Source organism: Drosophila pseudoobscura, chromosome 3 (assembly GCF_009870125.1).
Source record: "Drosophila pseudoobscura strain MV-25-SWS-2005 chromosome 3, UCI_Dpse_MV25, whole genome shotgun sequence".
NCBI lineage: Eukaryota > Metazoa > Arthropoda > Insecta > Diptera > Drosophilidae > Drosophila > Drosophila pseudoobscura.
Genome location: NC_046680.1, coordinates 18,588,573 through 18,615,631, shown reverse-complemented (window position 1 = coordinate 18,615,631; position 27,059 = coordinate 18,588,573). Strand labels below are relative to the sequence as shown.

Genomic DNA, 27,059 nt, shown 5'->3' with positions numbered 1-27,059 from the left:
TGACTAAATACAAACAAAAATGACTAAGATGAGATTATTTACTGGTAGCATAGTCAAATAATCTATTGGCGGTACATTTTCACAAATACTTTCTGACGAATTCTTAATATGTATCTGTAATACTTCTTGATTTAGAATAATATCAGTACTTAGAAAAGAAACTGGTCACGAAGTCTGTTTTAAATTTCAAAAAATGTATTTTTATAACTTATGAACTCGGTATTAGGATTATGGTGGACTAGACCCATGCTCAAAATTAGGATCTATGACTTTAATGCCAAGGTGTCGGGGGAAGTGTTTTTCCCCTGTAAGGAAATCAATATTATGTAAATAATAAGTTTTAAATTGAATTTAAAGAAAGAATAGAAATATCAGATTCCGAGCATAACATGGGAAAATCGTTTGTATGACACCAAAGCCTGGACATCTGATATACTAGTATATATGGCTCTATGCCAGGGCTTCCTCTATGGACCGCTAACATCAATTGACAGTGACATTGCGGCGCAGCTAACGCATCTTTCTTGTTCCCCATCCGCATCTCCATCCCGCCCCAAAGCGCGGGCTTCGCTCGCCTTGGCCCCCGCTTCGTGCTCTATGCCGATGGATACTATGTAGCCCCATGGCTTTTGGCACCACAACGGAAACGGAACACTGTTTACCTGAAACAGCAGCAAACACACACGAGACACAGACAGAGACGTAGAGAGAGAAAGAGAGAAATAGCGAGGGCATTGGGAGAGTTGGCGCTCGCTGGCTCGTTTCCATCGTTTCTGGCAGTGGCGGCGGCAACGGCAGCGCTTTTGGCATCCCAGCACGCGCTCCACTGGCCAGTTCTCGTCTGAAAATCATCGCGTACGGGCACGAAAAGAATCTGAAGCGCAAAGGTCTCTATTAAGTCTCCATCTAACACCAGCAGGCCTTCGGCTTCGCCCTCGCACAACCTTAGACTTTAAGCAACCAAATCACAGCTGTGCCAAAGATGAACCACTCTCGCGGAAATCTGTAAAATTAAGCTCAAATAGCCTTTTAGCCGTGGCCAAAACTGGGCGAAAGCGTTGCAAGTGCAAGTGTTAAACGGTTTCGTGTTCACGTAAAAACGAAAATTCAAAGGAAAACCAAAAACAAAAAAAAACAAGAAACAAAATATAAAAAAAAGCACTACAATACATCGTCTTTTGCCTTTTTTAACGCTTTAACCGAATTTTGTTGTGGTTGTTGTTGCTGCTGCTGCTGCTGCTGGCCGCGGCTCTGCGGCAGCTCTCATCTCTCGTCGGTATCTGGGGGTACGGGACCAGCAAAACCAGTTTTCTTCCTCTAGGCCCAGGCTAAATAAATACAACAAAACCGAGACCAACAACAACATAAAAAAAAACAATCTTCTCATCGCATCCATTCTGTAACTGGCCGTGAAGCCTGCCCCAGACTCTACCCAATGAACCTCGACTCTGACTTCATCTTGTGGCCGTGCTCGGGCTCGGACTTGGGCCCGGTTCGATGATTCATAATAATTGCGCACAAATATGTGGCAAGTGTGACAGATGTGCCCCACATCCTCCGCTCCGCCTTAGAATGCATTTTGGCACTGCACTCAATCTGCAGCCAAAATTCAGATTCAGTTTCAGTTCTCTCTCTCTCTTTCTCTGTCTGCACTCTGCCACATTCTATAAATATGTACGAATATGTAAAATAGTTGTCGCTTTGCCGGCAAACTGGCAGCAGCAGAAATATATACCCGTACGTACTTACATACCTCAAGCAACACGAAAGCGAAGTGAAGCCAAGAAAATCGCCAAACGAAAGCGAAAATATCAGGAGGAGGAAGAGGAGGAGGAGCAGTGGCAGCGGCAGCGGAAGAAGGGCCAGCTGCTGCAGAGGATGTGCAGACGGTAGACGGTGGAGACAGGGTGGCAAAGGTAGAGAAGGGAGAACTGCAAACAAACGTTCAATGGAAAACAAATTTCTTACTTGTTTGGGGCTGATCCATCAGATACCCTTACAGATGGATCGATGCTACACTTCATTCGAGCAAATGAGAGATTGGATTCTTGTTGATATCAATGTGATGTAGTGAAAAAGGGTATATAAAACAAAGTTTTCAATTCATTTTTTCTGGCGGCAAAGTGCAAGTGCAGTACACTGCCCCCCAAAAAGCATTCCACACAGATTGAAGCCAGCTGCTGCAGCAGCCGCTGCTCTTCCGCTCACTCTCCAACGCCTGCACACACAAGTGCAGTAATTGTGCTTGTGTGTGGATGTGTGTGTGTGTAAACTTTCTGAGCGCAATGTAAATAAACAAAACGCCAAAGAAGAAACATCAACAAAAACAACAACAACAAAAAGAGGCACTGATTTGAAGAGAACGAAGAAGAAGAATAGAAGACAAAGCGACAAACAACAACAAAAAGAACTAAGTTTGCACCTTTCCCTATACTCTTCACGCTTCACCCAATCTCTCCCCACACCCAGTCTCTGTTTCTTTGATTTTCTTAATTGTTATACAGCCTGGATCCGTACGATGGCTGGGTGGTGCCAGGGCTGACGTCTGTTTGAGCGGTAAATCTTGTTTTAGTGATAGTCAAGAGCTTTTGTAGTCACGTCGTTAGAGGAAGGTGTCAACGGGTGTACTATATTTGAAATGGTTGACACTTCCAAATGTATGTACATATGTATGTACATGTGTTCGTTCTGTGTATAGTTGTGGGAAAATGAGTACTAGCATGTGAATGTGCGGAAATTACAGCTCGTCAGTTAGTTTTCGCTGTGGTGTGTGAAATGTAGGGGGTTATGTGCTACATGGGCGGGGAAATCTAATTTTGTAGATTCGATGAGGTAGAGATAGTTAGATACATTACTCGATAGCCGTGGCATATGAGATATTGTTTGATATTAACTCCATTGAATAGGTTTATTTTTTCAGACATTTCCTAATAGACATACATATGTATGTATATGTCCCCAGATAATATCTAAGAAAAATCTAATAAATAATTAAATTATCTTGGATGCTCTCTGTCTAATAACCTGATGGAATCATCAAACGAGTATTTCGATGTTGCAATTCTAACATCACAGGGTGTCTGAAGTGGTAGTATCGATGCTCTTATGAGGTTTATTGCGATCTGAATATAATATTTTTGTTTCTTAGATATTAGCCGAATAAAGCCATAGCATACATCTAGGAGAAAGACAACTAACAGTACGATGGCTGAAGTAGTGTAGAAGAGCTGGAAAATATTATTCATTTATAGACTTTTGCTGGCAAAAAGAGTGTCAGTAATTCGACTATACGTGCATTCAGTAGAAACTTTTTCAAATGTTGTTTTTCAAATATTTTTGCAAAATGCATCAGCTATGGATTATGATCGTCAGACATTGCGAAATTGTTTGTTTTATGAGTTGAGCACACGAACAAATATGTGCACACGGACACAGCAACAGACGGAGAGGAGTATTCATGTCGAATCGTGCACTGTGCCTGTGCGGCTCGTATGAGAGCTATGCAAGGCATCTGTATGCAAACAGCTTCTAAATTAGTGGCCCGAATTTGTAGTCTAGTGTTCACTACACGGTCTGTACAAGTGTGGCCTGACTGTATAGGCATTTTTTCATTGGCTTTTCTGGTTGTACAATTTTTTCGCATTTGCACATTAATTTATTTATATGCATAAACATTTGCATGCTATTCGACTTGGCACACCCCTGACCCAACAGAACCCCCTTCCCACTGCAGACCCCACTTCGACCCACTTTACTGGCATTGAGTCGGACCAAGAGAGGGAGAGAGCCTACCATGAGCTGTAAATTGGACAACAGCAGCAGCAACAGCAGCAGCAATAGCAAATGGCGATTTTTCGCATAGAGATCATAATATCTTCGAGATACGACTTATCGACGGAGAGCAAATGGCAAACAGACCAGACCACACCAGCCATGAGTGCGCCTTGCATAACCCGGCCAAGTGTTCGACTGCTCGACGCGACGGTTTACCAAACGATTGAAAATTTGTCCACTCCACGCCACGGCACGGCACGGCAGTAGTTGCGAAAATTCGTTTGTAGTCCGCGCTTTTCCATCAATTTTGTACAGCTCAATTAGATGTTTCCGGCCCGGAGCGCTTTTCGCATATAAAACGCATAAGCGAAATTAAGAAATCATAAAACCAAAAAAAATTATCAATGTCTTCGATTGTCTTGGCGGCTCCCGTTTTGGGGCCGCGCTTGTAGATTGTATTTTGGGTAGCAAATTAATTAAGTACCAACCAAACATATTAATTGCAGTTAACGACCTACCTCCGACAGCACCAAAACCAAACCAAACAGCAACAGAAACAGCCCATAAACCAACACAGAAAGTACAAAATCAAATCAAAAGCAAAAGCAATCAACATGATTAAGGCGAGAGATTCGACGTGGCTGTTGCTCATTTGTCTGTTAATTGGACAATTTTATGGTAAGTCAAGGACTCAGCTTAATGATCTATTTAATCAAATAACTAATTCGAACTAATTCCAAGGGATTGCCACCAAAGGGGGTTTGACATCACGAGCTAAGCGATTGATTGGGTAACCGAGAATCCAGGGGGAATTTTTGTAGTAATAGAAATAGGAATTTCCAGAAAAATGGGAATATACGTTTGGGAAATTTACTGCACTACTACTTTGCACCACTTCGTGTATAAATATACATATAGTGCTCTTTGTGCAAGTCACCTTTCACATATTATATTGCATCGACTCTTCAATTCTTATCTGTCACTTAACCAACTTAAGCCATATTGCACGATCCATAGGTAATGTTTATTTCGGGGATTTCATTCAACTAAACCCCGAGTAAATGATTTTCTTTGGTTGGCATTTATGTTCTCAAAGTGTCACGACCTTTTAATGTCTTCTGTTGAATGAATTTACGTAAGATTCCAGAAATTATGAATTGAATGCCGCCGACACATCTGACGAAAATAAGCATGAGCAATGCTGTTAGCCTACATACAATACCCACATACATATGTGAAAACTTTAGATACGATGGTGTAGGTGTAGTTGTAGCTGCGTGGAGCCCAGTAACCACGTGCGTACCTTAGCTTATCTTTTGCGTAAATTCCACTCACACACTCGAAGGTATCTACAATACATATACGAGTGTGTTTGTGTGTGTGCGTACCAGTGGAAAGAACAACAAGCATATCTTATCGCCAAAGAGGGGCAAGCACTTATCTCTTTCGCTTTCGGTGATATGGCGCAAATTGTTGATAACGGTGAACATTCCGCTTCTCGTACGTACCGGGGAATGCTTGTGGAACGGTGGCTTGGAAAGTTATTGCCTCTCCACACCGCTCTGCATTACCATTATGGGGGGAGTCTGCGGTTCTGGTGGGAGCCATGTGTTCTGTAAAAAGGGGAAGATCTCATGGCAGCACCCCGATTTTTCCATCCTCTGGCAGTACCTTTTAAAAGTTTATTCACTATTTAATGCCAGAACTTCATCTTTGCAAAATTAATTGAAAGTAATTTTGTTTATTTTTTAGGGAGTACCAAAATTGTAATACCCTCTGAAAGTGTATTCAAACTCCAATGAATAGAGTAAATATTTGTTGTGCACGAACGTTGTGCAAAGAATGGCATTTTGATGTCGAATATTTGCTCGTAAACTTCTCGCAGCCAACGTCTGTTGCTGGCTGGTGCTGGAGCTGGGGTACTGTGTCTCTATGTGGAACGCCCCCCACCCACAAATGTTCTATATAATCAGTTGTCTGTCCCGATGCCAGGCCAAAAGGCCATGTGATGTGTATTTCCCTTTGGTGCGACCACCGACAATGAAAAATATTTGGCTTTTTATTAATTTTTTGGTTTTAATTAAAAGTTCCTTTCTTCCAATTTTAGCCATGAGATAAGCCAACTGTTAGCAGCGGATAGCCAAAAATATTCCACAAACGCCAGTCTGTGGGCTGCCCCAAAATACAATATCAAAGAATATTGGGCCTAGAAAACACACACAAATTTGTAAAGACTGTAGGTAAATGTTTCATAACATTCCGAGCAGCCGAAACGAAAATATTTGTTCCTATGATGGATTCTCTGGCAGTTTCTAAATCCATAATTTGAGTTGATAAATACTTGCCCCTAATGGGAATTGTTTATTTACTACGCTGGCGGTCTGTCCAGGGTAACAAGTCCCATTCCAAGGGAACCCAATTAATGGGCTACGAATAACGAAAATAGAGTGCTTTGGTCGGTATATATGCAAAAAGTACATAAGTACTTTGGCTGATTTTTCATTGGATACGTTTCGGTATTTTCCAAACACACAACAACAGCAAAAATTAGAAAAAACATTCTCAAATTACTCATTCGCATGGGGAACGATCGAGGAGACGCTGGCTATCCAAAAATAAAGATCGCATAATAAATCAATGATTTGATCAATCAAAATGTTCCAGAGGGTGCGGAGTGAATGCGTGCCCCTCCCATGATCCCTCGGTTTTTTTGGTTGTTTTTTTTGTGTTGTTTTGGGGAGGGGAATTGATTTGCCGAATCAATTGATTTCATTTTCCATTTATTGTGTGTCTGGATTTTTCGGCGCTTGTTCCTCGTTTCATTTTGTGACTTTATGCAAATTCATGGAATCGAATTATGTACTATGTACATATAGATATATCGGCGTATATAGCCGTAGAACGGAGCCACCTTCTCCTACCCCTGGCATGTGGACTCGACTAGTTCTTGGCACTTTTATGACCTCCCCATCAAAAATCAGATATCCATGGACGTAGCACTGCCATAGCCTGACTATTGCTGACTTTGTCGAATCTGCTCCTCGATCTTTTCGATATTTTGGAAATTGTGCATTTTTGGATTGGCATCTGGGAGTATGCCATAATTTATTTATACACATCCTATTGACTCAGAGATGAACGTGGAGGTGGTCGTGGATGTGGGCCATTCTAGAACTGTTTACTCAGTGACCTCATAGCTCATACGATCCTAAACGGACCATATGTGGGACAGACAGACAATAACAACAAAAACAGCATGATCATGAAATTGCAATCAAACCTATACCGAAAACAGTCTTGAACTGAATCTGGAATCAGAGTTATCAATGAGCCAGTCGAAGCTATGGACTGTCCTCGCTGATATGACGATTGATGAGTGTGACTGGCGCCTGCCACAAGGAGTCTGTATGAGGTGCATATCAATGTACAATGTACACGCAAATGTATATCTGGGGCAATATAATGAATATGCACCCCACAATATGGTGATGCAAAAGTGGGGCTTTCCTTTTGAATTGAATCGGTTAAGCACATCATAGACTGATTCTTACCAATCACATCTGCAGATTTTATAGCACCTACACCAAGAAAGAAGACACATCCTTAGGGAATACCATATCGACAATTCTGATTTGAACCTTGCAGAAATTATAATCAATATAGCAAGAGGGTATTGACAACTGTCAAGCTCCGATTCGATCGAACATGACTTCATCTCGAAAGGAACGGAAAAATCATAAAAGTTGGTCATAGGAATGCGACATGCTCCAGACGACGCCCCAGGCGCAATGCAGGCCACAAAAGGCCATTCATTGTGTACGTATAGCACAAAATTGAACTTTTAAGACAAAGGGAGTGGCAGGCGCAGCAGCAACAGCGTTCGCTGGGGAGCAATAGAGATGAGGGACCAGAGTCTGGAGCTGGAGCTGGCGCCGCGACATCCCGACGCCATTGTTCCACTCAAAGCAGGATTACATACAGCGAGAGAAAGGGAGAGGGAGAGGGAGAGAGCGCCCAAAGTAGCATCCATCCAACCATCCATATGGATAAACTGGCTCTGAGTGGGGGCTGTGGCTGTTGTTCCGTTTTTTAACACATATTTTCAACCCCCAACATCGCTCCAAGGACAATGCGAGCTCAGGGAGCCGGATGACGCATGAGAGCAAGAGCGAGAGCGAAAAGCCAGTCACTTGCCTCTGCCTTGCACTTCTCCTGTGACTTTTGGCGCTGACCCACTTACGGACAACAATTGGGTACGCTGGGATGTGGAACCAAGTCTCTGGATATTGATATATACTACATATATGTACATATGTTTGTACAGTGTAGTTGTGGCCTTGACACGAGCGGAAACAGCGGGCGAAGGCTGCAGCTGAAGATTGCAATTTCGTCAGCTTCCCCCCGAATAGGATGGATCGGGCGGTGAAGGTCACTCCATCCTCTTGAGTTGAGACGATGGCAAGCTGTCCAGGCGGCCACTCCATAAAAGGGGCGTCTGGCTGTGCGTCAAGCGGATGCGACCAGGGGCAGCAATTGGATAAGATAGCTGGCTCCGAGTTTGGCTGCCGTGGCGACTCGACTCGACTCGATGACTCTTGCCGGCTTGAGACTAAGTGTTTACCTTAAAAAGCTTTTATCGGCAATTGATAACGACTTGCGCAATCCACCAATATCCATCGTAGCCAAACGAGTATAACCAAGATGATTATGATGATGATTTTAGCCATGAGTCAGCCCACTTTTACCCGTTAGAGACGCATATGGCATGCAAATAGTAATTGCTAAAACACACCGAGCTGCGGTTTGAAGTGTGACTCAAATGATTTGCATACGATCTGACAGGAGGAGTCACCATCACAACCATTGTATGTAATTCAAGGGGTAATTAACATTCCATAACCAAAGAACCCTCTGCTGACTGCCAATGCGTTTATGGCCGGGAAAATTTACTTAAGGCTTTGGCGAGGATTACCCTCATGGTATCTAGTTTGTTATCTGCATACGAGATTAGTTATTAAGGTGATGTGATGGAATTATTCCATGTATTTTCTATGTGCTGTGTGACACGCAGATGGGGCATGAGCAAAAAGAACCACAGATGATGAGGCATACCTTTAGGCGTTAGTCAGAGTGTCGAAAAAGATACTCACTTACTCACCACACCTTTAACATTACTAATCAATTTTCTGCAAGTTTCTGCAAATATGTGTATCTCCCCCTAGTTCCGGTCCAAAACTAATTTCCGCTTCTGAGCTGCACTCTCATAAATGAGTTCGCTTGTAGTCCTTCCCTTCCCTTCCCGTTCATTGGAAGCATTGCTCTGTTCTTGATGTTGTGTGATTTTTATCAGTTCCCATTAACAGAGGAACAAACATGCACTCATGCACTCCCTGCATATGTACCTTTCCCTACACCATCCAATGACGTAATGATCCACAATGCAACGCTTTCTTTTCTATCTGCAGTTCTCTGTCATGGCTCGCCCATTGAGGAGGAAACAGACTACCAGGGCGATGACTACGACTATGGCGATACGGATGGTGACGATGGTGATAATTTAGAAGGAGCAGATCCCCCCGAGAACCAAGATCTGTCCGGTTCACCGCCATACTTTGACCAAACCGAACTGAGGATCGAGGCCAAACCGGGCGATGATGTGATCCTCAATTGTGATGCACGCAATTTCCAGAGTGAGTTTACCCACAAAAGACTCGCCCAAAAGACCCGAATTGAATAAGTACTCCCTCTTTCGACAGTCAACAACGCGGTGATGTGGTACAAGGGCACGACGATCATTGCGAATGGCCAGAATTCGGTCAGCAACCGCGTGGAGGGCATGAAGAACAACTCGATCCTGTTGAGGGGTGTCACGTCTCACGACTCAGGCGAATATAATTGTGCCATACTTCCGCAGAACGTTCGACAGATAACGACACTGAGGGTGGGCGCCCGGCTGTCGATCCTCTGCGACGATCGCGATGTTACGGATCGCTCGCAGACGTTCAGGCAGGGCGACCACCACAAGCTCGAGTGTCGAACGTACCTGTCCGCAGAGACCAGCATCAAGTGGTCGTTTAATGTATGTTGACCAGGTCCCGAGATCATCCTTACCACATCCACTTACCCGTGCCCCTCCCCCACATTTCCCAACACCTACTTTCAGGGTCAGCGCGTGGAGTCATCCCCCGAGGACACGGCCGATGGGATCATTGTGCTGGACAACGTAGACGAGATGAACGCAGGCGTGTATCAGTGCCTCGGCGACGATGGGAGCCGCGATCCCCCTCACGGCATGGTCACCATCGATGTCCACTATAGCCCTAAGGTCTCCACGCACCGGCACCACGTGAACACGGAGCATGGCGGCACTGCCGAGATGTACTGCAATTATCGCGCCAATCCTATTGCCATCAGCTTCTTCATCAAGGATGGCAAGACGCTGCAGCTGTCCGAGAAGTATTCGATCAAGAACTCCTTCCACAACGGCCACAATCGTACCACACTAATTGTCAAGGATGTCGATGTCGGCGACCTGGGCGAGTATCTGTGCCACGTGGAGAACGCCATTGGCTCAAACGAGGCAAAGATCCACCTCAGCTATGACCCGGAGACGCCGCAATTCGAGGACATGACCATCGACGGCACTAAGGTCACCATGCACTGGCTGGTGCGCAGTCTACAGCCTCTGTCCGAGGCCATGCTCGACTACAAGCTGACAGGGGTAAGCAATCTGGTCCCTCTGGAGCGCTATCGGAGAGATCTGACTAATTCTTTCATCTCCCTGCAGTCGTACACTTGGAGCACTGTTTCGGTTCTGCAAACGCAGCGACATAATCAGACGGGAGGCATCTGGAAGATCACGCATCAGCTGGATCTGCCGGCACGAGGCCTTTGGCATGCCCGCGTCAAGACGAGGAACACCCAGGGCTGGTCCAACTTCTCGCCAGATCATGATTTCCGCCTAGCGGACGATGACGGTGAGTCATCTTCATATAAGTGCTCTCCTAGCCATGAACTCGTATTGCAACCCATTCCCATTTTTTTTCCGTAGCATCCAATGAGCTTATCGATATGAATCTTCCACCAGACCAGATCATGCGCGCCGGCATCGGGGGCTCAGTGGGAGGTGGAGCAGCATCAGCGTTACAGCAGTTGCCTGCTGGCTCGTTCTTCTTGGCAGGTCTCAGCGTGCTCTGGCTGCGGCTGCGGCTCTAAGGGGTGCCGCCACTCTGGGCCATCCGGTGGACTGTACATACGTATTTCCGGATCACTTAGCTGGCGAAAGCAGCGAAAGAAACCAGCATACACACACACACACGCACACACGAAACGCAAATAGGAAAAGAAACTAAAGTATTCTAATTATACAAAATGCTAATGCGCGCTGATCCACCATTGCTTGGGGTCAATGTTAATGCTAATCCCCATATTATAATGCACGCTGGAGCGATCGCCACTGAAACATTTGTGCCAAGCAGAGGATGGAATCAAAAATGGGAGGACTACGAGCGAATTAAAGTTAATTTAGTTTAGTTAAAGTAAAAATGTATACAGTGGATGGGAAGTGGATGTGAATGTGGATATGGATAAGGAAAGAAATCTGCGACGATCGGTTAAAAACCGCCCAAAAAGGATTAACTTTGGATTAACCTTAGCTGTAATATTTATTTGTTTTGTATGTTGTACGAGTATGCATGTGAGTAGTGGCAGTGAGGACGAGAGGGAGAAACTTCCTTGTTACCTGAATCCGAACCGTAAAACGAATATAAAACGAAAGCCCACTTTTTGGGGAGCGCTCACGCTGGTATAGATGTACGGTGTGTACCTCTTCCATGGATCTAGTCCAGTGTGAGCAGGTCGTCCCTTCCCAGGCGGTGGGTCATAGTGTAGATCAAAAATGGGTAAAGATCTAGTGAATTTTTAGGATTTGCCATATGTACACACAATATTTTTGGATAGCCAAGCGTACTTACAGCATTTTTGAGAGCGAATCAGTGGGTGACGGGTGACCGGAGGTCTAGAAGGAGAACGAAAAAGGGAGGCAGGGAGGCGGGTAGAGATCTATCGAATGGCACGCGAATTATTATATAAACTAGACCAAAGCTTAGACATACATATGTGTACCTACCATACCCATATATGTATATGATACCTATTTTTACGAAACCTACGCCACATCAACTCAATGGGAACCAGAAGAAACGATACGAACATTACACATCAGACAAAGGGATGCGTATGTACTTATACTTAAGAGATACTGAACAAATCGATGAGAGCTAAACAGCCATACATATAATTATTCATAATCAGGCCTCAATCAACAAACAAAACACCTTTGTCTTTGATTCTGCTACAATACCTGAGGGGAAATCGCCATAACATGCTGACCATGTACACTATATAGTACGTGCGTATCTATAATCAAATTGTGAGTGTAAGAATATATTTTATATATATTTTATTTAAGAATTATAACATTAAAGCTGATCAATAAACGTGCCAACTGAAGCAATCAAGCGAAATTGATTCTTCCCAGAAATCAATCAAAAGAAAGTTCCATAAACAAAGTTTTGAAAAACAGAACCTGATTTCGACAGCCGACCTTTAAGCATATATGTATACAGAATCATATATACTTACAAATATATATATATACAATACATACATGTGTATATCAAAAAGCCAGTGTCTTACATGGATATTGTAATTTCGTTGAATCCACAAAAAAGAGAAATGAAATATAACTAAACTAAACAAATTTGTAATTCTTTTAATCTCTTAGAGATCGCGATCCAATCGAAGGGAGAACTCAGACAAATATTGATTTCATGCCGCAGTTTCTGTATACTTTGGTTCCTTTTTTATTTAATAAATAAAGTTGATTTTGTCTTTACAAATACACAAATTTACAATCAACAAAGACTTCAAATGCTCATTTTCCTGTGAGAAGAGTGAAGAGTGGAGAGCGAAGAGTGTAGAGTGAAGGGGGGATTGGGCACATACATATCTCTGCAAATCTAATACTAGACTTAACTAACGTCTGCCGAACTTCAGCAGACAGACTCCAGTCAGGACTGGCCACAGAAGGGAGGCGGGAAGGCTGGGCAAACTGCTCGACGCGGAGGTGGAGCTCTCCGGTGCTATGGCATCGAGGGAATGTTCGGCGATGACCACCTTGGTGTTCAGGACGGAGCCCTGGGGCAGGGCCTTGCAGTAGTAGTCGCCGGCGTCCTGTGGACTTGCCTTCAGTATGGTTAGGTCGTAGTTTGCAGTGTCCAGCTTAAAGTTGGGCTGCACCAAAGTGCCGCCATTGGCGATGATGTTCTTCCCAAAGAACCACAAGATGCTCTCTGCAAGGTCAAAGCGGCGTCGTTAGAGGAGATAATGGGCAAGGTTTACTGGAACTTACGGGTGATGTCCAGGTCGCACTTAAGGACCACATCCTCGCCGCGGATGCCCGTTACGGTTACGGTTCTGTTTGGCTGCGCACTGTCGGTCTTGGCTGGAATTTGGCCTGTCTTGGCCTGTTGACTGGACGTACCCTGGTCATCCTGTTCGTACTCAAAGTCATCGTCCGCCATCATTTCGTCCTCATCAGTGCCGGACTGGGGGTATGAGAGCACTGAAACGATGATAAATTAAACGTTTAGACATAAAATTCCAGGATCCACCATTCCAAAACATAATTATAGCCCATTGCGAGCGATGATGCTTCTACTGTTTATAATAGCGGCTGTGGGGGGTCGGGTCCCAGTGGCAGTACCACCACATCTAGTCGGTGGGTTAATTAAGCGAAATTAAATGGAAATTGAAACCAACTCGAAATGCATTAGGCCCATCATCATCCGGCTATCAGCATCTGTGTTTTTTTTTTGTTTTTGTTTGCGTTCCCTCAATTTCGCAGCTCAATTTCGTTGACGAGACGGGAGAGGGGACGGGCCAGACAGCTGCGCTGATGATGGGTTAAAGGCGATTCGCATTCACCGTTTTCCATTCTTCATTATTTTCGTTCTTTTCGTTTTCCTCCGCACACATGCACATGCACACGCATGTACAAACATATTTTGTCGAAAACATTTCGGTAAAATGGGGTCACATGAAAAACGAAAATTAAAATGAGCGTACGGAAAGAGAAAACAACAAGAGTGTGCCTAGTGCCTAACACTAGCATACTCCCCCTCTTTGTCTGCCCAAGGTATATTAAATGGGAGGTGAGGCAGTGCAAAAGAGTGGTTGACTGCCACCCGCACTGCTTTACCTTCCATATAATCTACCTTGGGACTGCCTCTCCCTTCCATCCTCACCCACTTTCCGGGGTGTTGGTATTGGTATTGGTGTTGGTGCAACGGTGTCGGTCGGGCGATCGCCGCCGCACCCACATGTAACGTGCTGACGGGCATGGCAGCAGCAGAGGGACAGTGGGCTACTTTTGTTTTTGGTGGTGTCACCACCACCGAAGCAGAGCATTGAAAGCATTTCACAACAATGTCCATTTTCATAGTGCCAACTGCAGCACTCTCACAAGCACACACACTGGCACACACACCCTCGGAAAAGGGACAGTCTGATGATTGTGAAAAGTTTAAATTTACATTTTGTACATTTGCTTGTGCTCTTGTCTTGTCTTCCTGTGTGCGTTTATTTATTATGGCCACTGTTGTGTCGCTTTTCTGCTGCTCAGCGTTGCGTGGTTTAGTTTACAACGAAATCAAAAATAAAAGAACGCCAGCACGAAACTTTTGATACCCTGACAGATCGATCGTTACTATGGACCCGAAATGTCACTAGGAAGATTACTCTCCCCTCAAAGGCACGAGTACAGGGTGACTTCCAGTTCCAATTCCAGTTCCTGCCATTAAGTGCGAGAGAAAGGATTGAATAAAAGGAATGAATGGGAATTGGAAAGCAAACAGCGATCAACAGCAACTACAGCAGCGAAAGAGCTTGTCGGGCACTCTCTTTCTCTTCTACTTGCATTCCTACTGCGTGCCCTGAGCCATGGCCTCCCTCCCGCTCTCTCACTAAAAAAATGCACATTCACTCACGCATTGTCCGAGCGGGTTGGCTGCTCTTTTGTCGTAAACTTTGGCCATAAAAGAAATTTATTCTCGTATTTATGTACATTGAACCAAACAGCAGACACAGAAATCCCCAAAAAATTATTTTTTTTTTCCCCCATCTCCCACAAAACAATCCATTGAACCAGGAAGATAAGAAATAACAACAACCTTAAAGGGAATTCTCATTGCGGATTTGGGCTGAATGATCTGCTTGCCTTCCGCCCGGACGCGAAAAACTTCCGTAGTTCTAAGAAAAATGTATTTGGGAATGTACAAAAAAAAAACAAAAAACAATAAAAGCACTTCAACATGTAATAAAAAATTGTATTTTGAAAGTAATTTGTGGATTCAATGTATTTCTGTTTTGATAAGTGAAACGGGGGGCCCAATACGTTTAAAGAGAACTTGGGGAATCCTGATACATGCTTACATATAATTAAGGAGCATTTTTAAATTTGATTAAAACATAACTTTACGGTGTAATTTTCCACATGTCTGACTCTGCTATTACAAATTTGTACCCCTCGCATTTGAACTTTTTATAAACAATAATCCCAAAATTATATTTTCCCCGGATTATGTTCACGTCCATGTTTTTTCTATCTGTAGAGATACAAGTTTCCATCCTTCCATCCAACCCATGTTTCTGCCCAACTTTAATTGGTACTTAGAACTGGGCCAAAAGTAATTTATCATAACCATGATTCCGACAAAAAAGAAATAGAGGGAATAAAATGCAGTTCAGAGTCGGCTAATAACCCAAACAGTCGAGTTAGCTTTAATGCCAGTCACTCACTCCCTCCGGCCACTACATCTGGCCTTTGGGCCCTCTGCTGCTGACCGGGAATCATTCAAGTGCAGCATTTTTGTTGTCTTTACTACCTGTGATAAGGCCCGGGGAAATTAAGAGCCAGCTCTCTGATCTTTGATCTCCTTTCTGTGTGTGTGTGTATTCCAGCTTTGTCTGTCTGGTTCGCCCTGTCCCTTGTCCCCGAACGTGACTGACCAGACCCAGACACAGACCCAGCCAGACCCTGGCCCGGAGTGGAATGGAGTGCGTTATATGAGCCGAAAATTGTCTGTGCTGTGTGGCAGGAGGTGGTCTCTTTGCCTGCGTGTGCGAGTGTATCCGTGTGTGTGTGTGTGTGGCAGATAGAGACATGAGACAAGGCGGATAATGATAATGGCATTCTGGTTCTGTGAAAGCGATCAGGTTACGGCCACGAAGCGACAAAGAGAGGGAACATCATAAAACGACCCGAGACTACCTACGCACAGAGGATTCCCAATTGGCCAGGAGCAGAGGGACAGCCATAGAGGGGGTGGGGAGAGGTGGGAGGGTAGCATCGGATCGTTTCGCGCAGATGTACGGATCATTGACAGATGCCCAAAATAGCACACATTATTCGCATTCCGTTCGGGCGTGTGCCTGGAAGGGATTGAGGGATTGAATTGGCCAAAGAGTGCAGACTCTATCCAGGCAGATGCTGCCGTCGCGCCGGCTAGCCAAAAACTAATGGAGCATTTTCCATTTTCTAAATAGAGAAAATATGCAAATCCAGTGCGCATTTCAAATGAATGCTTTTCCCGGCTTCAATTTCTCTAATCGATTCATTTTCCTTTTTATTTTTTCGATGTGCTTGTAGCTATGGATGAGGTCTTTGGGGATGGTGGATATTCGAGGACCGGCATCAAGTGGCTTCAATAAATTTCGATTTTCAGTGATCCAAAACAAATATGTATGTATGTATGTATCCCATCCCATCCCATCCCATCCGAATAGAGAACTTTGATTTCACTTAAACGATTTTCCATTGTGCCCAGTGATCGTCCACTGACGCCTTCAACATACCATTCTGTATGTTCTTTCTGGCACACCAACGTAGACATGCCCCTCTCGGCTGTGCACGTGTCGGCAGCACTTAGATGGGGCAAGTGCCACGGATTGTGCGGGCACCCAGCCAACAGCAGAGAGGGTCGGTACGGCCATATAGACGGCTACTATATAGTCATTCAGCCAGAGTCAGTGCCATAGTCATACGAGTAGTAGTCGTAGATGAGCGCAAGGCGAGGCGCGACTCTGGCTACGCCTAGCGCATATTAAACTGCTCCGAGAGGCAGGGCTCGTGTTTTCCCCATTACCATTCCTATTCCTATTCTGAGTCCCATTCCCATTCAAGTGGCTCTCTCTGGCGGCTTGTAATTAATATGCGGCACTCCTTTCTTGTTCTTCCCCTAGCCAGAAACTATTTGGGCAAGGTTTGTTCTTCGATTTGGGTTATTTATTGCCATTTGGGATGGTTCGAAAACCCTTGGTTCGCCAAAGAGCCGAATCCAGAGGGAGACCCACTATGGGTTCCACAGACATTTTGGCACAAGACACAACAAAATTTGAGACTTTTTTGTGACCAAAATTTCAATTATTTCAAAGAAAATACCAATAAACATATGACGGAAACATAGCGATATAAATTTTAATATTTAAATTTCAGATAATTAAATAAATAACTAACTCGATGTGAAATGCGATACTATTCGGGAATTGGTATTTATTTTTGACAGATTTTTGGCAAATTGCGTGATTTTCTTTTGAAAATGTTGAGAAAATAAAAATAGATTATGGTGAATCATTGGAAATGCCACATTTGCTATAATCCTTTAATGGACTTAACCCACATAAAAGATATTTAAAGCTCAAAAATGGCTTGTATCGGCATATTTCTTTGTAATTTCGGTGAGTACTCTTACTCGTACAGCATGTACTGGGGATGTACTCTCCCCTCATAAGTTGCCACTTCTTCTGTATTGGTCATAAATTCTGAAAATATTTGTATCCCAAGCCGAGGCATCTGCGGCTTTGGGCTTCTGTTGCATCTGAATCAGCATTTCAGTTGAGTTCTTCATTATCGTTCTGATCATCCGAGTTTTATGTACACGTACGAGTTGCTACACATGTACATATATACCATATGTATATGTATATGTATATGATGCCCCACTTGAGTTGCAGCAGCACTCCCTCTTGGATGCGATGCCCGCACCCCGGCAACCCATTCAGCGGCAGCCAATTCGCCAGCAACGTTAAGTAAATTGATTCTTTAATTGTAGAGAATTGGTTACGAGTTTGTTTAACTCGCTTTTGCCGGCTGCCTTTGCCTCTGACTCTGTCGCTGTCGTTGACTCTGCCCCCTCTAGCCCACACCACAAAGCCCCCATCTGTGCTGCAGTGGATGCAGCCGCGTGGCAAGAGAACCCAGCACGAATACCAGGCCAGGGCAATGGAGTAGAGACACACACAGAACCGTGGCACGACCAGAACCGACAACCATCAATGAGTCACATATTCCAAAATAAATGCACCCGGGCCAGAGGCAGTGGAAGATGTGGAGGAGGAGGAGGTATATCTGCACAAGAAGACCCAGACAAGAGCAGGGCCCTCACTGCTCCTCACTCCCCCACATCCCGGGACATAACAAAATCTCTTTTCATGCTTTTCTGGGCTCCTCTTTCAATGTTCGCGGTCATTTGATGCCTCTTTTCAATTCGCACCAAGCCGACTACAAAATGCCATGTAATTCAATCCCCCAAGCGGGAAAGAGATGGCAGAGAGAGAGAGGGAAAGATATATGTGTGTATATGGCAATCCTCGGATCTGATGATCATCAGTTAGACTTGTTGTTTACCCATGTCAAGCATTCAGCAAGACAACTATGGAATATTAAGTAAATATGGTAAATATAGAGAGAAGGAAACACACACATAGCAGAATTCCTTGCGAAACTTGTGAGAAGATCAAGAAGGGATCGTCTTGAAAGAGAAACCCATCCTTAGCCGGGAACGGACTCTTACTCCTATTTGGCAATCCAATCACTCTGATCATAATCGCATTGTTTATGGCTCCAGGGTAAGCAAACAACACCCGGAGAGAAAAGGGTGTTCCAGGTGATCTACGGACACGATCAATAATGTTCTCACGCTTCTCCTTCAGACACGCTTCTTTAGCGGAAATCTTACCTACTGTCTTGCGGTGAGTCGAGGGCTAATTAATACGCGAGACCCCGAGAATCCGATGCCGATGCCGCTGCCTCTATCGCTGCTGATCGCAACCCCAGCCGGCTATCAATGGGATTGTTTTTGCCATTCCGCTGTTTGCTCATTTCCTGGGTCGTCTCGACAGGCACCGCCCGGGACCGCCTGACAATAAGAAGAGTCTGGAATAATTAACAGCCGTAACCATTTCGGAATCACAAATGCCAAATGGCAAATGGCACACACCTCTAGCCTTCGCTGTGCTATGGCTGTCCCCTCCCCAAATGCCATCCACACACACAACGCACACTCATTTCCTACTGAATGAATGAGCGGAGAAAACTTGAATGCATTCAACTACCATTCATCGGATCGGGTCGTGATAAATAACTGAATTAATGCGACAGCCTGCAGTCGATAAATTATTGCATTTACTGTTCGATGCAACTGGCTGTAAAATGTGCAGAAATTAATAATCAAACTACTATCAACAATAAATACACATACAGCTAAAAATATCATTTGTATAAGGCGGATTTTTATTTGCACAGTAGCAAAAATATCAGGAGATGAAAGATCATCATCATCAGCCATGAATCATTGTAATCTAACGAGTATTCCGGGGAACATCCATTGCTCATCCGCTCATCCAAAAGTCCGAAAGTTGAATCATCTAAATCATCCCAATCATGGAATGCCAAAAACCATAAAAAAGCTCAAAGTTCAGTCTAAGATCTTTGCTGGCAAGGGACAAATGTAGGTCAGAACTAGTTTGAAAAAGCAACTCAACAATCACATCGATTTATAGTAAATTCCTGCATTTCAAATCCGAATCTGATGCACTGCGATTAGTGGGCACGGGGTCGGACGGCCTCAAGCCTCAAGCACCCAGCCCCAAGCCCCAAGTCTGATTAGATAATGCCCTGAACACAGCCCACGATTGCATCAGGTCTAACTCTAACCCCACAAAGCCGCTTCACTTTGATTTCCCGCACTTACCCAGGGAGCTGCCCACGATCAGTAGGAGTCCGGCAATTAGCAGAGCTCTTCGGGACATCATTTTTGATGGGTTTTGATCTGCTGGCTCACTCACTACCAGGCGACGAATATGTATCCAATGGGTTGTGTATTTGGTTTTTGTCTAAATCAAAAACTGTGTCACTTGTAGAAGTTTGTTTTTGTTTTTTTGGGAATTATGCCGCGTAATTATGTTGACGGTGGATCGTACCAATTTCCGGCTAGCACTGTCAGCACTTTTCTCCTTGGGGAATTTTTATTGATTTCAGAACTATTATTTTTTTCCAGAATTTTTCCCCGAGCGCACACAAGAACACAGTGCTAACACGATCCACAACCTATTTTTTGTACTTTTCGAATTCGAACTCGAGCTTGAATCGAAATTCCGTTATTACCGTTCGGCACCAGAGCAGAAATACGAATGAACATGTCTGTGCCTGTCCGCTTATGCTTGCTTTGGGCCGCCGCCTGTCTGGTCTGCCATGTTGGCAAAGAGAGAGCGTAAGCAGCGCGCGCTCGCGAGAGAGAGAGGGCGCTCAGAGAGCGCTGACGGTGTGGCGGGAATACATTGTATTTTGAAAACATTCGTTTCAGTTTCAGGGGCTATATTTATAGAAGGAAAGCATTTCCTGGCCATAAATATGAAAGCGAAAGGGCTTTACGGATGTAGACAGAGGAAAATATGGATTAAAATTATGCCAGATTTGGGCCAAGGGCTTTACATAAAGCTCTCCCACGAGCCTTGTTTCATTTCCAATTAAAAACTTAATTATTACTTCATATGTGTAACAGAACTCCCTGGAATTATGCCACATGCTTGAGCTGCATTCCTGCAACTTCCCCTGCCCCTGCCCCTGCCACTGCCCCAAGCCTCAAGTTCCCCTCCAAGATGATTCGCGGAAACTTCTTTGCATCCCCCAAAGACAATTTGCTTAATGGAATCGCGAGTTCTCAGGCATCCATTGGATTCTGCTCCTCGGAGTGTTTGAGTCTGGGAATGGGGGCTGTGCTTGTTGATGGCACTAACAAAACTGTGATTTCCTTGCGGCAGACCAAAGCCATGGGGCTGGATGGGATGACTGGGAACTGTGTACACTTGGGGTGGCTGGATCTGGATATACCCGGTAGTCGTCGCGGCTCACAGGGGTATGTCGCACTCAAGGAGAAATAGAGGCCTTCAGGAATTTTAACTTAGAATTGATAGTCCATAATATTCCCAAATTGATCCCAATTGATCTTAAAATTGATTACTGTCATCTATTGTGTTTATTAATCAAAACTTTATTCTTTTTGTATGTATTCTCAGGCTTTTGCATCCCCAATGCTATGTATCTGCGTAATGGGTACTCTAAAGTCTTCTACCATCTAAAGTTGTCCTACTTGTTTGCTTATTTGTCAGTGTCTGATGACGCCTACATTGGAGACAGGCACATCCAGAGACACAGATACCGATACAGGCAATCCAACAGATGCAGATACAATTTATGCCCTGCCGGCCACAGAGTCAGGCCACAGCGTCAGCATTAAATGTATCTATGTACATGCATACATGCAACATTGGCACTACACAAATAAACAAACAAACAATTAAAATTAATCTACGAGCATAAAACAAAGTGCATTGCATTATGTGTTGTATCTGTATCTACGACTATATGTGTGTGTGAGTGTATGTGGTTATTTGTTTTGTCTTCTGTTGGGTGCCAAGCCTGTAAACATCCGCAAATCTAGAACCATTCATTTGGGGGAGCCAGCCCCCATTCGAGGGGCGTGGTTATTAATCAAATATTTATATTTACTCACACACACACAGAGCACAGCACATACAGAAAAGTGAGAGATTTCTTTTGGTGGCGGCGTTGCATCCCATCCACAGAATTTCCAAGAATTCCATTCTTCTAGAAACAAATTAATCAAACAAAAAGTAAAGGCTCTATAGACGACATTCCGACTTTAAGGTACCCGCTACGAGAGGAGAACTAGCCAATCGCGGAATTGTTAGATAATGTCTTAATTTAATCTTACATATCATCCAAAGTATGGCTCCATCACCTGTCTTAATTTGATTTATTTTCAATGATTTGTTTGAGATCTACGTACTCCAGCAGACAGATCGACTCGTTCAGTCTGATGCTGTCGATCAATGTCGATACAACACACCCCTCGGGCCCCTGCTAGTACAGGGTATACCAAGAGCGACAACAAAGTTAAAAGCCATCCGCAAGAACAACAATAAAAATATAAGAAAAACTATGGCTGTCAGCACAAAATTAGTTGAGAATCGAAATACCCGCCAAGAGCCGCGCAGACTCTCACGGCCCGCAGCGGCAAAGAGAGTGAGCTGCTATTTAAGAGAGCATTTAATTCGGTTTATGCTGGCTCTCAGCAAGACATAGTTGGCAACGCGGTGAAGCTGGAGTTGGCACTGCAATGGGATATTTTATGGGGGAGGTGTGGGCGGTAGAGCAAGCTGGTAGCTGCTGCAATAACTGCACAGTCCAAGGGAATGCTGGAAAGTGGAGCTGCACGAGTATTTGGAATGGAATTGACCTAGGGTCCCTCTCTCTCTTTGGCGTTCGTGACGTGCATGCCGAATGGGAAATTGAGTTCTTCACACTGCAGGAAGCCAGCCGAGCTCTCCCTCTCTCTCTCTCTCTGACACATTTCGGTTAGCTTTCGGTTTCCAATAGGGCACTCCTGCGGCTGTGCAATATATGAGTCATCTCCCCATGGACAACGACGCTTTGCGCTCGCGCCTTCTCCTGTTCATTCGGTTAATGCTGGTCGCTGTCGCTCTGCCTCTTCCCGCCGTGGAGTACATATCCAGATGGTTCGCTCTGGCGGCTCCGCAGTCCCAACGTCGACGGAGCAGGCAACACAACAACCCACGCAAAAAGCACACAAAAACAAATTTCAGTGTCTCGGCAACGCTTTTGTGGCATTGCCAACTTATCCTCCGCCGCAGCAGCAGTACGAACGGGTTTCGATTCGGGATTGTGACCAGAACAGAACATAAAAAACACAGAACAAAACAGAGCAGAATACACTCGTAAAAGTGAAAAGGATTCCAATAAAGTGTTATCGTAATTGGAATTTGCATACTTCTTTCGGAAAGCAACAAAAACAGCACCAACAAAATATGAGGCATATCTGGCTGCTGGCTCTTATCGCCTTTGGATCTTCCCGGTTTCCAGGTACGAATCGGTTGCATCTCCCCTCTTGAACATCTTACATCTTTGCCGCTATATAAACTGCATATATATACATACATACGCTCCTCTAAAAAAAAAAACCACACACAGAAACATATTAATTTGAATTCAATTTACAATCTTTATGAGTTCTGCTCTGAATGGTGCAGCTTGAACTCTGTGGGGGAAAAAACATAAGAACATACAAACATACGATTGATTATGCGGGTTCCACAAACTTCTTCAAATGAACTCTTTACAAGCACGATTCTATCGTCTCGTCAGAAATATTGAACAAAGAAATACTTATAATATTCTTCTTCTGCTTCATGCCCATGTAAATTTGCATAATCTTGAGATTATAATCCTTGGGGAAAATGTCTAGTGCACTTGCCACTGCCTTCGTTTCTATGTGACTAGTGTGGGTCTCGGTATGTGTGTGTGTGTCTGTGTGTATTGCAGGCGCTTAAGTAATCGATGGATTACCCTGCACTGCTTCTCTTCGCTGACCTAATAAGGAAAACCTTCTACAAAAGTTTCTAGTCCCTGAAAATATGAAATGATACAGGAATTGACTCATCGCTCATTACCATACCTGATGAACAACATAAAGTGTTTGATAGTTAGGTATGCATATAGGGTTACAAATTCGCCATCCGTTTATGGGGCCCCGTCCCGTAGACCCGGCACCAAACTCCATAAAACACTTGTCTATGACCCTAACCATCACCAGCTCCGAACATAAGTGCTCGGAAGGGTTTTCACTTTTATGGATAAGCTTTCCTTAAATATCATCTGGGTGTGGGGAGGGGAGTGTTGTCTGTTGTCAGGCAGAACGTGTGTCATTCATTGAATGGATGACAATTCGGGAACCACTTGTAACCAGGGCTTGCCTTGTCACTCTCTTTCTCTCCGATGTTCAGTGCCTACAAATAGACAAATTAGTGGTACTCGGATGTGGGGCATGGAAAGAATTGCGGGATGGGTTCCAGCGAGTACTGTGGAGAAGGAATGGAAGGAATGAGCACATTGTTAAAAATATCAACGTGATTAAAGTGGCTCTTGAATAATTAAGCAGTTGGCAGCGGAGCGGGCAAAGGGAGGCGGGAGCCATCAGATGATGATGGGAATGGCTGAGGGAGAAGTAATTGTCATATCATGGGCGTCTCTCCCTCTCTGTGTGTGTGTGTTTCAGGGTTATTAATGCGGTTTATCGATATTAATTATCATACAGATAAGACAGCAGAAGAGTGTGGCATAAGTGAGTTGACAATTTTCAATCCCAGTGGATTAAGAGAGGCATATCATGCTCATGCCCTGTGACTTTCTGCTTTATATTCATATGTTATATACAATTTTACATTTTTGTGAATTTTTCCTAAAAAAAATAGATGAACTATCCAAAAACTTAAATAATGAATTCTTCGGTGAATCTTTATACCAAATCGTTAAGGTATAGTTCGAATCATATTGAAGTATAGGATCACCATTTCAAATATTGTATTAATAACCATAACCATATATCCAAAACATCTTACATTATCCATGATTACATTGGATCGAAGATAAATAAACGCCTAACTCCATAAGGCTGACCTAATTCCTTGATTCGATTCCCACCGAAAGGTAAGCACAAAATCGCAAACTACGCCAAGGATAAGCAAGGTGTCTTGTCCTGTCTTGTTTCCTTTCCTAACGAGAGAGCAAACAAAACTAATAACTTTGGCACACACACGTCCACCCGCCTAAAAAAAAGCAAACCTCTAAATAATGTATGTATGTATGTATCTCTATAAAATACTGAGTAAAATTGGCACTTTTAGCTGGCATTAAGCAATGCGCTAAACTGGCGAATGACGCAACGCAAAGCGATGTACATCCTTGATCCAAATCTATACATGTACAACGAAAAAAACGTAGCGTATGTAAATGCATGTGTTCGTGCGGAAGGAGGGAGGAAGGAGCGTATACGTATTCCTGCTCAAGTCCCGAAATGAATTCCATTCCGTGATGATACTTTTGACGTCCTGACCTCAAAGCAATGGGAATTGTGGCACGTATGTGTGGCATACTCGCACATCCCGTCCCATTCCATTGCCTCAGTTCACTTGAGTCGGGTTCAGCTGGTTTCAGTCATCCAGAATGGGCGTTGACACGCTCCTCGGGAAAACAGAAAGGGGATTGGCCCGGTTCCGTTAATGGTTTTATGTTGCCAGGGCCTTGGGGCATAGGCAGAGGCATAGGCTCGAACTCAACTATCGCCAGACACGGAAATCTGTTGAGGAGCTTTCTTGGAGTGGTTTTTCAATGCATAATGTGCCCCGAAAATAATTAAAATCTATTCCAGGTGTGCTGACCTTGCCCGAGGCACACCCAGGCAAACCATCATCCGCCACAACCGCAGCTGGAGGCGGAAACGGAGGAGGTGCAGGCGGTGGCGGCGAGGCGAGTACAGACTACAGTGAGTACGATGAAGAGGAGCCGCAGCGGTCGCCTGGAAACCTGGCCAAGTCCACAGCAGGTCCCAAGCTGCCGCTTCCGTACTTCGACCAGCCGAAAGTGGACGTCTATGTGGGGCCCAATGACAGCAGTGTGAAGGTGGAGTGCCCCGTCAAGAACTACAATGGTAAGTGTGGCTAATCAATGCATAGACCGTACACGACTCTAATTGAATCTTCTCTTCTGCCAGCCCAACACCATGCCATACTCTGGTACAAGGATGACAGCGCCATCAGCAACGGCAACACCCTATTCAGCACAGTCTACGGCCTAGACACAAACTTTACATTGACCGTGCCCGTGGCGGCCAATGCCACGGACGGGCAGAAATACTCCTGCCATGTGATGCCACCCGATGTGCGTCGCGAGGTTACCATCCATCTTGGACTGGAGCCAAGCACCCCGGCTCCTGCTTCGGCCACCGCACAACCTACTTCCGCCGAAGGGTCGGCGCCGGTTTTGCAGGATTCTGGCCTATGGATGCTCCTGCTCTTGGCCGCCCTCCAGTTGGCAGTTCGCTACTAAATCTGAACCGGGCCAAGTTCAGTTAACGCAATTCTACCACCGGCACTGAACCTCCCAGCCCGGGTAATGTTTGGAGATGCGCACCAAAAAAAACGAGCTTGTTACTAAGATACAGTATGTCAAGAAAGTATTTTCACATTATTTTGTGTGTGTTTCCCCAATCTGCCTTGTGATTTCTTCTACTATTATCATATAGTTTCCCTAAAGAGATCAGTAATATTAAGATACGAGTATTTTAAACACTTACCAAACATATTCCTTGTAAAAACGCTTTCTTGAAACACTGTATGTTTGTCGGTATATCTAAGGAAGGAATCGATTTCTTGGCGAATTATGTTAGTTAGGTGTTGCTTTGTTATTGTATTATAGAATATACTACTATATTTATGTATGTGTAGATCTTGAGGAAGCAAATCTTCCTAGGGCTACGTTACTGATCAACAGATTTCTGAGTTATGCTTCCAACTTTTGCTTCCTCTTCTTCCAAACTTGCAGGACTACTATATCGCCTGTAGATCTGTATATGTAGATTCCTCAAAGTCGAATACTATTTTTATTTGTAACTAAATAGGTTTTAGTTTTAGCTGAAAAGCCAATTAGGTATCGAAATTTGAACTCTTAGAATGCTATTTAATCGTATAGGATCGAATTGCATATAGAATGCTGCTGGCTTTAGACGTGTGCTTAATGAATCGTATTATATTATAATTCTAATTATTAGTATATAATTGTTTTTTGAACTTAGCGGAACAAACAACGGACAGTTACCGATGCGATAACAAGTGGCTTAATGAATCGTTATAAAGGATATATGAAGGATATGATTGCTATGTGAATAATATTACTATATGTATACATATACAACTGAATGTAATTTTGTCGGATATAAAAGTGAAATAAACTAGAGCTGCTATAGACCCAGCTGAATCCATTCAAAATGTTGATAAAGAGAACGAAACGA

The 27,059-nt window shown here is 44.1% G+C and overlaps 3 protein-coding genes across 3 annotated transcripts; 2 read left to right on the top strand and 1 right to left on the bottom strand.

Annotated features, from left to right (window-relative positions):
• Positions 1-417: 417 nt before the first annotated feature.
• On the top strand, positions 418-12,535 carry LOC4805208 (protein amalgam). The gene is made up of 7 exons (XM_001361612.4): positions 418-887; positions 4,281-4,452; positions 9,240-9,464; positions 9,531-9,853; positions 9,938-10,495; positions 10,562-10,751; positions 10,826-12,535. Exons 2-7 carry the CDS (start codon positions 4,389-4,391, stop codon positions 10,987-10,989), a joined length of 1,524 nt encoding a protein of 507 aa, XP_001361649.1. The 5' UTR covers positions 418-887; positions 4,281-4,388; the 3' UTR covers positions 10,990-12,535.
• Positions 12,536-12,597: 62 nt separating this feature from the next.
• babos lies at positions 12,598-20,310 on the bottom strand. The gene is made up of 3 exons (XM_001361611.4): positions 19,866-20,310; positions 13,187-13,399; positions 12,598-13,127 (listed from the first exon to the last, which is right to left on the bottom strand). Exons 1-3 carry the CDS (start codon positions 19,924-19,926, stop codon positions 12,811-12,813), a joined length of 591 nt encoding a protein of 196 aa, XP_001361648.2. The 5' UTR covers positions 19,927-20,310; the 3' UTR covers positions 12,598-12,810.
• Positions 20,311-22,712: 2,402 nt separating this feature from the next.
• LOC4805206 (uncharacterized) lies at positions 22,713-27,036 on the top strand. Its single transcript, XM_001361610.4, has 3 exons — positions 22,713-23,077; positions 25,422-25,700; positions 25,764-27,036. Exons 1-3 carry the CDS (start codon positions 23,023-23,025, stop codon positions 26,096-26,098), a joined length of 669 nt encoding a protein of 222 aa, XP_001361647.2. The 5' UTR covers positions 22,713-23,022; the 3' UTR covers positions 26,099-27,036.
• Positions 27,037-27,059: the final 23 nt, after the last annotated feature.

Bases quoted from the DNA above. Each gene is read 5' to 3' on its own strand.
- babos (XM_001361611.4), bottom strand. From the start codon at position 19,926: ATGATGTCCCGAAGAGCTCTGCTAATTGCCGGACTCCTACTGATCGTG. The intron at 13,400-19,865 runs GTAAGTGCGGGA...TCATCGTTTCAG, and splicing joins GATCGTGGGCAGCTCCCTGG to TGCTCTCATACCCCCAGTCC. The intron at 13,128-13,186 runs GTAAGTTCCAGT...TTGACCTTGCAG, and splicing joins GTGCGACCTGGACATCACCC to AGAGCATCTTGTGGTTCTTT.
- LOC4805206 (XM_001361610.4), top strand. From the start codon at position 23,023: ATGAGGCATATCTGGCTGCTGGCTCTTATCGCCTTTGGATCTTCCCGG. The intron at 23,078-25,421 runs GTACGAATCGGT...AATCTATTCCAG, and splicing joins TGGATCTTCCCGGTTTCCAG to GTGTGCTGACCTTGCCCGAG. The intron at 25,701-25,763 runs GTAAGTGTGGCT...CTCTTCTGCCAG, and splicing joins CCCCGTCAAGAACTACAATG to CCCAACACCATGCCATACTC.
- LOC4805208 (XM_001361612.4), top strand. From the start codon at position 4,389: ATGATTAAGGCGAGAGATTCGACGTGGCTGTTGCTCATTTGTCTGTTA. The intron at 9,465-9,530 runs GTGAGTTTACCC...CTCTTTCGACAG, and splicing joins TGATGCACGCAATTTCCAGA to TCAACAACGCGGTGATGTGG. The intron at 10,496-10,561 runs GTAAGCAATCTG...ATCTCCCTGCAG, and splicing joins TCGACTACAAGCTGACAGGG to TCGTACACTTGGAGCACTGT.